General features: G+C 42.9%; 4 protein-coding genes across 4 annotated transcripts; 1 reads left to right on the top strand and 3 right to left on the bottom strand. All coding sequences in view use genetic code 12, as the record gives it.

Moving 5' to 3' along the window:
* Positions 1 to 73: 73 nt before the first annotated feature.
* On the top strand, positions 74 to 625 carry CXQ85_005383 (uncharacterized protein; the record flags this gene model as incomplete). The annotated part of the gene is made up of 1 exon (XM_025488979.1): positions 74 to 625. A coding segment is annotated over one exon (552 nt), but the record flags the coding sequence as incomplete, so codon positions are not given.
* Positions 626 to 1,364: 739 nt separating this feature from the next.
* CXQ85_005382 (uncharacterized protein) lies at positions 1,365 to 2,201 on the bottom strand (the record flags this gene model as incomplete). The annotated part of the gene is made up of 1 exon (XM_025488978.1): positions 1,365 to 2,201. The coding sequence occupies one exon, from the start codon at positions 2,199 to 2,201 to the stop codon at positions 1,365 to 1,367; it is 837 nt and encodes a 278-aa protein (XP_025343294.1).
* An 888-nt stretch (positions 2,202 to 3,089) lies between these two features.
* On the bottom strand, positions 3,090 to 4,811 carry CXQ85_005381 (uncharacterized protein; the record flags this gene model as incomplete). The annotated part of the gene is made up of 1 exon (XM_025488977.1): positions 3,090 to 4,811. One exon carries the CDS (start codon positions 4,809 to 4,811, stop codon positions 3,090 to 3,092), a length of 1,722 nt encoding a protein of 573 aa, XP_025343293.1.
* Positions 4,812 to 7,917: 3,106 nt separating this feature from the next.
* On the bottom strand, positions 7,918 to 9,579 carry CXQ85_005380 (uncharacterized protein; the record flags this gene model as incomplete). The annotated part of the gene is made up of 1 exon (XM_025488976.1): positions 7,918 to 9,579. The coding sequence occupies one exon, from the start codon at positions 9,577 to 9,579 to the stop codon at positions 7,918 to 7,920; it is 1,662 nt and encodes a 553-aa protein (XP_025343292.1).
* Between the last annotated feature and the right edge of the window lie 1,172 nt (positions 9,580 to 10,751).

The raw sequence follows: 10,751 nt of genomic DNA, 5'->3' as shown, positions 1-10,751 counted from the left end.
ACACCTAAGAAAACCCAGACACCTAAGAAAACCCAGACACCTAAGAAAACCCAGACACCTAAGAAAAACCCAGACACCTAAGAAAACCCAGACACCTAAGAAAACCCAGACACCTAAGAAAACCCAGACACCTAAGAAAACCCAGACACCTAAGAAAACCCAGACACCTAAGAAAACCCAGACACCTAAGAAAACCCAGACACCTAAGAAAACCCAGACACCTAAGAAAACCCAGACACCTAAGAAAACCCAGACACCTAAGAAAACCCAGACACCTAAGAAAACCCAGACACCTAAGAAAACCCAGACACCTAAGAAAACCCAGACACCTAAGAAAACCCAGACACCTAAGAAAACCCAGACACCTAAGAAAACCCAGACACCTAAGAAAACCCAGACACCTAAGAAAACCCAGACACCTAAGAAAACCCAGACACCTAAGAAAACCCAGACACCTAAGAAAACCCAGACACCTAAGAAAACCCAGACACCTAAGAAAACCCAGACACCTAAGAAAAGAGGCAGTGTCAAAATGCCTCGTGTACCATCAATATCACAATGCTTTGGAGAGCTTTTGACAGGCCACGAGGAACATCAAGCTTCGCTAAACTCGGTCTGGCGATGAGCGCATTTCTAAGCTCGGGGTTACGAGTAGGCTGAAGTAAATTGCTGTCAATCGCATTTGACGTCTGCATGATTTACTGGGACAAAGCATGGTGCATGCATAATTACTGTACCACAGCCACGCTAATAAACGGGTCCCTCAAACGGCACGAAAACCCAATTGAATAAACAGCAATCAGAACAACAGAGGTGTTTTCTTATGAAAACAGAGCCTTAGGTGTGATCGGTCACTGAATCATGGTTTCACCAATGTAAACGTCTGATATGTGTAGAGGGGTTCCTCAAAGTGCTACTAAAAAATTAAGTAAGTGTAATTCCTCTAGCTACCAGTCGAATTGGGACGGTCAGTGCACACGTTTCTATCCTGAATGGCGAACTTTCCCGAGATCGGACTCTATTGTTCAGGAGTAATCAAGACTTCTAAGCGAGTTTTCTGGGGTTTTAAGCATTCTGTATATTTCACTCCAATACAACATCGTACGAAAGGTTTTGTTTCCACTACTTCAACGACTTTAGATAAACGAGTTGGATTAGGCAAGCAAAGACGTTTCAGTAGGCAGCTATTCTCCATTGGGAGAGCCTGATGTCTTGAAAGCCTCTTGTCTCATCGGCCATGGCCGGTGCAAGGTTCATAGCTGAGCAACATCCATTTAAGAAAATAAAATTTAATAATCCTTTAAAAAACATCTATCTGGAAGTGCTGCGAAGCTAGCTCGCCCGCTCCCTTTGATCTTAAAAATCTAGAAATCGCCTACCTGGATGACAAGAGATGCATACATTCCCACCCAGCCCAGAGCCATTACAACAAGGTGAATCCAGAAAAACGAACCAAATTTGTAAGCAAAGTCGTTGTTTTTTAAGAAACTATTGTCGAGACTAAAATTCTCTGTGTCAGAAATCATCGTGAAAAAGGTAGCCGTAGATCCAACGTTCAGGACTACCCACAACAAAGTCCAAGCCAATCCAAGCTCATATTGCGCAACTGAAAGCCAAGTAAATGCAACAACAGATATAATGGATTGAATGTAAAGATACCTTTTATGGGTAGCGGCTTCCTGGAATGAGCCATAGTAGATTTTGGAAAACCTCAAAGCATTCTTCTGTTCCGCTTCAGACTCATCCCGCCCATCCGTGTCGAAATACAAACCATTCTTCACCCTTCTTTGGGCTTTTTTGAAGGAGCGTTGAACGACATCTTCCCAGCCTTCAGTACTTTTCGCCTCAGTCGAGCTCTTGATTTGGGAGATGACATCACGCACAAGAAGGGGGAGAACTGCGAAGCCATCGCTTTCATAGAAGACTTGCTTGTTCGAATTCTTGTCACTCTTTATCATACCCCATGGATAATAGGAATAGATTACTTCACCAACAGGCAACTCCGAAGGAAGGTACTTTGACACACCTTCCGTAGAGCCCTTATCGTATTTTTCGACTCTGTAAATGAGCTGTTGGATTATCTCAAGCCAAGACAAGTCGGGTTCCTCTGGATATATCTTCACAATGGCAAACGGAAGCTTAACAAAAATTATGGCCGCCGAAAGGCCATTGAGCGCCAACATACCATTCTCGATAAACATGTTGATAATTGACAATTCTGGCAGCTAATGCAGCTTATTTTATACCTCGCTTGAAGGAATAACAGGGCGCTTGTGATACGCGACCGCACGTGTATATGAAGGACTTGTGATGCACGTCAACTGGATAGCTTCAGCCTCCCCTATAAAGTTTGCTGCGGCTCACTAGATTTTGACAGTGACATGACCTGCCTCTGGTTGACGCTTAAGTCAGTTCTGCAAACCGCCAATGTCAACCAACTTAAGACGAGGCATTATTCGCACAGCCCCAAACTTAAGGAGCACCATTACGCAATGGCCCCTCTTAGAGGACAATGATAAGAGAAGTGCAAGATAGACGATTCGTACCACAATAGAGCCAACGAGTCCAAATTTCATGCAGTGTAAATCCATGAAGCAGAGACATAGTCTGAGGTGTGCGGGTTATGGAATAAGCTGACGAGAGGTGTTCAAAGAACCGAATACCCATCAAAAAAAAAAAAAAAAAAAAAATAAAAAAGAATGATCCGGTTGGTCTTCGGGCCACGGGGCAATGAATTTCATCGAGAGTAACTCTTCGAATTTACGCAAGAGAAAATAACCCCTTACCAAAGCTCCTGGCCAGCACTCAGCCCTGCTTGGTTTGCGGCATTTATGCACCCTAAACTATAGCCGAAACGAAGGATGTACGAATCTGGGATCCTCGACGCACACCACATGTGTGGTAGGCCCCTGCGATATTTACTTCAAGATGAGATGTCAAAGTATAACACGGCAGATTGTACGGTGACTTAACGCCCAACTTGTGTGGTCTGTCGTAACGGCTCAATTCTAATTCAACAGCTTGAATCCTCGTTCTTACTAAATTCATTTAATACTATAACCTTACCCAACCACTTTGGACAACCTGGCTTAGAAGACCCAGCCAAAGATCTTGTCATAGAACCACCTAAGATTGATGGGGTTGCCTGCAGCCTCTCTAGCAGCTCTATCTTCTTCATCCTGTGCCTGGAACTTTTCTTCCTGGATGTCAAAGGCCTCCTTGAAGGATGTAAGGTCGATCTCGCTGGCACGAACAAACTTAGTTTTGTACCAAAACTTCCAACCAAGAAACATCACGATAAAAACGGGAAGCATGATGTAACCAGTGATAAAAGTCTCGTAGTCGAAGGGACTACCGAGGAAAACAGTAAAGTTCTTTGCAAAGATCACAAAGATGCAAATGCCGAGGGAGAAGTAAGTTCCAAATGGCTGGATTGGAGAGCGGAACGCTAAATCTCTCTTTCTATCATAGCCTTGTGCCTTCAACGCTCTCATAAAACGAACGTGAACAGTAAGAATACAAGACCAAGCAAGCAAACCATTGAGCGAAACAACGTTTACAAAATGCTGAAACACATCAGCCGAATCTGAAGATGTTGCCATGAAAGCCAAGCAGCCGAATCCAAAGGCGAGAGCAATACCCCAGTATGGCACTCCTCTTCTATCGGTTTTGGAAAAGAACTTGGGGGCATAGCCAGACATTGAGAGACCATAAAGGGTTCTCGAAGCGATGTACATATCAGCAACGGCAGCAGAAGTGACGAAAATCAAGATGCAAGCGTTGATAACATGGTCTAAACCTTGGATCTGAGCATTGAAGATAGCGATCACGAAAGGTGAAGCCGAAGCATTCGTGCCACTAGTGCCCAAAAGCCTAGGATCGTTAGATGGAACGCACATTCCCAAGAATAAGACGTTAAGCACATAAAAGACCACTATACGGTAAAACGTCAACCTGATAGCTTTAGGAATAGCTTTGCGTGGCCTGGCACATTCAGGGAACGTCACACCGACCATTTCACAACTTGAGTATGCAAAGACACTATTTACAAGCACCGAAATGAAAGACACAAATCTTCCAAGATCACCCTCGATGTTTATGCCTCTTTCTGGTTCAGAATAAGCTCTGAAAGCTCCGGGATCTTCCCAATATCTGAAGCCAAGTCTATCTCCAGTAGGGCCACCACCTAAGGCAATGACAAGCAATAAGATGATGAGACCAATACACGTACAGATCTTTACCACACATGTCCAGAACTCAACCTCGCCGAAAAACCGAACACCAAGAATGTTAATTGTGGTGCTCAAGGTCAAAAACACCGCGATCCAGATACCAGGGTTGGCTCTTTCTTCGTCGATCCAGTATTGCATGGTCAAGGAGCCGGCAACCAACTGGTTGGCGGTCACCAACAATTGCAAGAACAAGTAGGTCCATCCACAGGCAAAACCAAGTGCCTCGTCAACGTATCTCTTGCAATAACCAGCAAAGCCGTCTGCCAATGGGATGTGTGTTGCAACCTCTCCCAATCCAGTCAACACCATGTAGACAACAAAGCCGATGGCCGAGTAACTCAAGACAATAGCGGCTGGCCCTGCTAGTCTCAAGGCATTACCGGTACCAATCAACAAGCCCGTTCCCAAGGCGCCACCTATGGCAATCATCGACAAGTGCCTAGCATGCAACACACGCTTCAACTTTTGGTCATCGCCGGCCTGGGACTCTTTAAGAGCCTCACCCGGGTTTAAGGCCTCAGCGGAGACAGAATCCTCGCTGTATATTTGCTTTTCAAAATCTTTCTGCTCCGAACTCATGGCCCCTTACCAAACGACTTTTGCAGCCATTATATACTAGGTGATCTCGATGACGGCCAAGAAATCGATGATAGTGGGGTCCCTACGGCAAATTGAGTAGCATTATGGAGGACCCTTTATCGGCTCTGACATGTTCTTATTTGCGGGTCATCAACAAAGAAGGGAGTTGTGCCAAGCTACGGTAGCAGACTTGGCTCCATCGATGATATTCAGAGTCAGACTTTTCGACTGGGGTTAGAGCGGAGTAGTTTCTCGAAATCCAAGAAAAAGTCAAAAGAAGTTTTAGAGATCGCCGTTTATTTAAAAGTTTCCAATGGAGTACAGTCTGTTTTGCACCTCGCCAGACATCAACACTTTTTTTTTTTTTTTTTTGCCTAAGCCGCGCTTCAGGATCTCGGCACGATGACATGGAGGAACATACTGCACTGAATTAGGCTGAAGATAAGCTGATAAGCTTGGGTTCACGGCTGGGCTTCTCTAGACGCCGCATCGATCTAATGGCCAGTAAAAACGCCGTAAATGGTCAAATAAGCGATATTATTTAGCTTTTCCGTGGATTAAGAACAGTTATAATGCGGTTTTGGTTTGGATAAATTGGGAATATTGGGTGCGTATGTAGTTTGACCGCATTTTTCTCATAATTTGGCAAAAGTAAAGAATTACAATTCTTGCCCTAAAGCAAAAAAACTAGGAAGTAATCTATAAAATGAAATCGTTCTTTCTCTATGCCTCCCTTTGAAACTTTCTTGCTTTCAAGTCTTCTTAATTGTGTCCATTTCGATGAGTTTAGTAAGAAAGATTTTTTTTGGTGGGATTCTCAAGTAATGAGCTTGTTTTTGGTTAGAGATGTAGTTCTCGGCTTGAGTATCAATATGAGTACCCAAGGTCTTGACCAAGTTCAAAGCAGTACCGTTACCTGGCAAGGCAAATTCAATAATGATCTGGGGAAGGACATTGATCGATAATGCTTTTCCTGTGGAGGCAAGAACAATCACAAATGGCAACAAGAAGACTAAGCTCAAAGCAAGTGCAAAGAAGATAGTATAAACAGGCGGAATTAATCGGCAAGGAAGCTATCCACTTTTAGTTTGTCCACCAGAGAGCAAGAATAACGAAGAGTGCCAGGAAGACTACCAAATAATTGTTCAACTTTACGAAGAATGGAATGACAGGTCCATCTGTGCCGATGATATTTAAGTCAAATGTCGTGACAGGATTGAGTCCTACTTCTGTGATCCACCCTGTAGTTGCCACATTGAAGTTTTCGGGAGCGGCCCACGAGATCCAGTTATAGTAGGAAAGGGCGTTGAAAAGAACGTTCGGCACCCAGAAGTATACAAAGGAACAAAAAAGACAGCAAGGAAGGAAACTTATCTTGAAATTTTCCATCCATTAATAGACTCCTTCTTTTCTGGTTTGGTCAAAGCCTTGTTGACTGGCCATGGTAGGAAGCATCGTTGACCAGACGCCGGAAACAAAATCATAAAAAAAGAGAAAAGAAAAAAGAATCATTAGCAGAGAAGTCAAGAAGTCACACGAGAGCTCAATTGACGACTGATTTTGTGATACCAATGATTTTCATACCTCTGACGGCTCGCGGCAGAAGAAGATTTTCTTGCGACATTACTCGCTTACGCATGAGAGCCACACGGTAACGCGGGATGAAAACTGTCATTCACGAAAAACTCGTGCGACTGTTGCTAACATAATTGAAAGAAGACAAAGGTAGTTTTTCATCTTCTCCTTTTTCTTTGTTTAAACTTTGAAGTAAATGCTTATCAGAGAGCCTTATCTTTTCATTGAAGTAAATCCTTCGCTTCGTAGCGATCGCCCTGGATCGCCTGCAATCGAAGCGCTCTTTTTTATCACATCAACTTATCCATTTTGACAGAAAACATTTAGAATGGGAGAAGGGAATTAAGACTCCACATTCATAACGATTTTCTTTAATAATAATAAAAAAAAAAAAAAATTGGAAATCTTCCAGGAAAATTTATCGCTTTGCTATTATTAGTGCCGCATGCAAGGGTGCAAACCCCTTCCGGGTATATCAATTCTGTCATGCATGGACCCGTCATGCACGCTTTTGTCCAATTGACAACCTATTGGGAAAATGACCGCGATGGTTATAGAAAATTTTTCATTCTTCAAATAAAGAAGACTAAAGAAAGGATATTCTTGCTTTTGACTTTTTTGTTCGTATGTAAGCTTCTGGACGATTATTAATCTTCTTTATTGTAAGTATATGTGGTCTAATGGTCTGAACAGACGGATTTAATCATCAAAATTGTTGATGGCACTTGATTCGCTCCTTATAAACTCTCATGTATAACGTGTAAAAATTCCACTGCTTCAGGTGTCTTATACAGCTATCCTACGCTGTCATTTGCCTGTCATTGACCTGCCGTGCATAAGAATGCCATGCGCTTGCACGAGAAATATACGACCACACATAAGCATTACCTAACAGGTTATTAGTCCCCGTACTTCTGTGGCTTATAAAAGCAGGGAGACGCCGGGTTTATTATAAAAAATGGTCAATATTTATCAATTGCATCACCATCAATGAGTTCGACTTTTGCTTATTTTGAAAATGGCACCTTTACCTTTCCATGCGGGCCATCAACTATGGTCGTCAATGCCCTGGCCTTGTTGGACCTGAGCTACGTTATTGCAACAGAAATTTATGCTTGTGGGCGTGTTCAACATTCATGGAGAAATCTTGCTCCTGGAGGTTACACTAAGCTCCATCTCATCTATACCTTTGCGCTGATGGTTTTCGGTATATTTGTCTATAACTGATTTTAGACTAAACTTAGAATATATGTGAATGAATAATATTGAGTGTAAGTGACAGGACTAAAGTCGTCATGAATGATGAGAGAATTTCAATCTGTAGATCTTGAAAAGTATTCGATTGGGTTGCTCAGACAAAAAGTCGGATCCTTATTACATGTCACTTTCTCGATATATCTAGGGACGAGCTCACATCGACAAATACGTCGAGTAGTCCTCCCCTTGAATAATTCTTTGTTTCGCTCTATCATAAATAAATTATTAAGTTGCAGCTCGATAAACGCTGCCACACTTCTGAACACCACGACTTTTAATGGTCAAATCTGAAATCAAGACGCTTGTTGCCCTCGTCAGTTGTAGCGCTGAGATAATCTTCTTGCTCTTCAGCAGTCATGGCATTCCATTTCTCGTCTCTCTTTTTGTTACTGTAGACGTAGTATACTTTCACGAAAAGCAATAATGGAACCAAACAAATCGCAATAATGAAAAGCTGAGTGTTACCTCTCTTGTACTTGGGTCTGTCATCTTCTCTGTAGATGTTGTGAGCACCAATACCACCAACTTGCACGGCCATATTGTACAAGGCAGAACAGACCGATCTTGATCTAATAGAATTAGAGTTTCTGGAAACCCAAGAAACACAAATGGCATGAATGTATGGGGCACCCAAAACCATAGTTACCAAGAACCATGTTACCCAAGGGTCTTCTCCACTTCCCGGCCACCACCTGATTGCAGCTAAGAATGGAACAGATAGTATCGGGAGAGCTAAGCATGTTAAAGCACGTTCGTTGAATACCTCAGATAGCCATGTAATTCCAATCAATGTTATAATATGAATCACCGAAGACGGGATTGTAAGCAAATTGGTGTCGAATCGACTGAAACCAAGCGACTTCATCGAAAGAGTCATGTACGGCCCGATTGTACCGTTTGGAATGTATGCAATGAAACCGATAGCATAAATAGGCCACAAATCATAGTCCCATGCGGCTTTGGCGATCATCTTTAAGGACAAACCTTGTCTGTTGTGCATGTCACCCTTGGATGGGTCGTCTCTCAAAACTCTATTAACCACAATTTTCACTTGTCTGTCTGTAAACCAGCCCTTAGGGTGCAACCAGTTCTTGGTTTGAACAGCAGAAGGAACCATAAGGTAGAAGGCAGTTATACCAATACCCAAAGTAAAGAGTCCCTCGATAATGAAAAGCCATCTCCAACCAGACAAACCAGCAACACCTCTCATACGCAAAACACCAAATGCCAAAAGGGATGTGAAAACTTGACAAAGAGAAAGCGATGTCCAAAACCAAGACAAACGAATAGGCAACTCATTTGATTTATAGAAGTAAGAGAGCCACAAGACCAAATCAGCAATGAAACCACCTTCTAAAGCACCAATGAGGGCTCTGCAAACTAAAAAGCCAGCTCTGTTTTGCAATGCACCCTGACAAGCAGCGACAATAGACCAGGAAATCATCTGAATAGGAATAAAGATATCGGGACCAAGCTTCTTGGAGATAATCTGCGATGGCAATTCTGCCAACAAGAACGCAATAAGGAAGATTGTATTACCCAAGTTATAATCGTTGGTATCCATTCCCAACTCCGGCAACAAGTCATCAACCACAGCTTGTGCTAAGTTACCTCTGTCAATTTGCAAACCGATAAACATAATACACGCACTGAGTGCAACTCTCCAATCCAAAATCCTGAGGACCTTCTTCTCCTCCTCTGGCTCCCATTCAAACTCGGGATCAAAAGCCAGGCGACTCTCATATCTCACTCTCTCGTATAAATCACCATAGTACTTGGCTATAGCAGGATCAGAGAAAGGATTGTCACTGATCGAGTCAGTTTGGGACTCAGTGTCAACCAGCAACACTTGGTACTGTTCATCGTGCTTTTCCTCAGTCTTCGTAGGCACAGTGCCACCCTTCACTTCCAGCTTCTTGAAGATAGCGACGCCCATTTTTGAAGATAGTTCCTAGCGACCATCCTACTATCGAGTGGGAATTCTGTCCCTTTATACTTCCATAACTCCACGCTGGAAAAGGCGGTTAGAAAAGAAATTAAAAAAGGGCTATTTCATACTTGGCATGGCTCCCAAAACAAGCTTTGCTGAGTAAAGTAAGACTTTTTTGGGCTGAATTACGTGAGCTTCTTTAGAATGTGCGTCTTTAGCGAGTAAGAATGGGTGCAAATTGGGTGCAAATTGGGTGCAAATTAGCCGCACACTGGGTAATATTCTGCAACCACAGTTCAGTGTAGCTGTGCCCAGATTGCGATAACCCGGATTTGTGTTGTTACTTTCTGAATTTCTTGCCACGTTTTTGGTCCATCACATACATATTTCTTGTTGATGGGCATTTGACACCTCTATAATTTCTTGTCTACAGCTTTCCCGAGTCTTACAAAGAGATGGTCTAAGAAACAGCACGAAAGCTGTCAAACATGAGCGACAAGCTAGGTACACTGATAACGACTGCCTACAGATCTATAACAGCATACCTTGCATCTACTCCGGGAATAAGCTAAACGGTGGCTACTTTGAGAAGGCAGCCACTCTCCACAGTTAGGATATGCAGTTCTGTGGGACGCCTGCGGCGCCATAGCTGTTGAAGAATTGATATTGAAGGTAAGTTTATCTGACGGAATAAGATAGCTCCATAAAAACTTAATAGCAGTGCCGAGAAAAACACAAAATGACGCCATTCGTGAGTTTTGGTACCATGTTGCTTGTGTGGAACCAAGGGTGAAGAGTTTCACAGTTATATTTGGGAATGGGCGAAGTAATCCCGCCTTATCCTAGTCAATTAATGGTATGTTTGCTTTTATTAGAAGACATCCCCTATTAGGAGTCTAGTGAAGGTTTTGAAAACTCCGATGAAATGGTTTTGTGACTATGTTTCACATCGAGGGCTTCGCAAACCTCTAAGCCGTACCAAAGGAAGAGCGCAGGTAAATAATTTGAAGAATGGTTGCCATGTGTTTGCCTCTTACCAATTTCTAATGATCAGTATGGACATTTTACCTGTAAACTGTAGTTTTGGAGTTCGTGATGCTGAGTTTCGGGTAGTTGTAATTGGACCAGGTCTTCGCTCGCTCAATAAAAGGAGCTGAAGCTGTATGATTATAGAGCAG

Source organism: Candidozyma haemuli (genome assembly GCF_002926055.2).
Source record: "Candidozyma haemuli strain B11899 chromosome Unknown J_2014730914, whole genome shotgun sequence".
Classification (NCBI taxonomy): Eukaryota; Fungi; Ascomycota; class Pichiomycetes; order Serinales; family Metschnikowiaceae; genus Candidozyma; species Candidozyma haemuli.
This window is presented reverse-complemented; position numbering and strand designations above follow the sequence as displayed.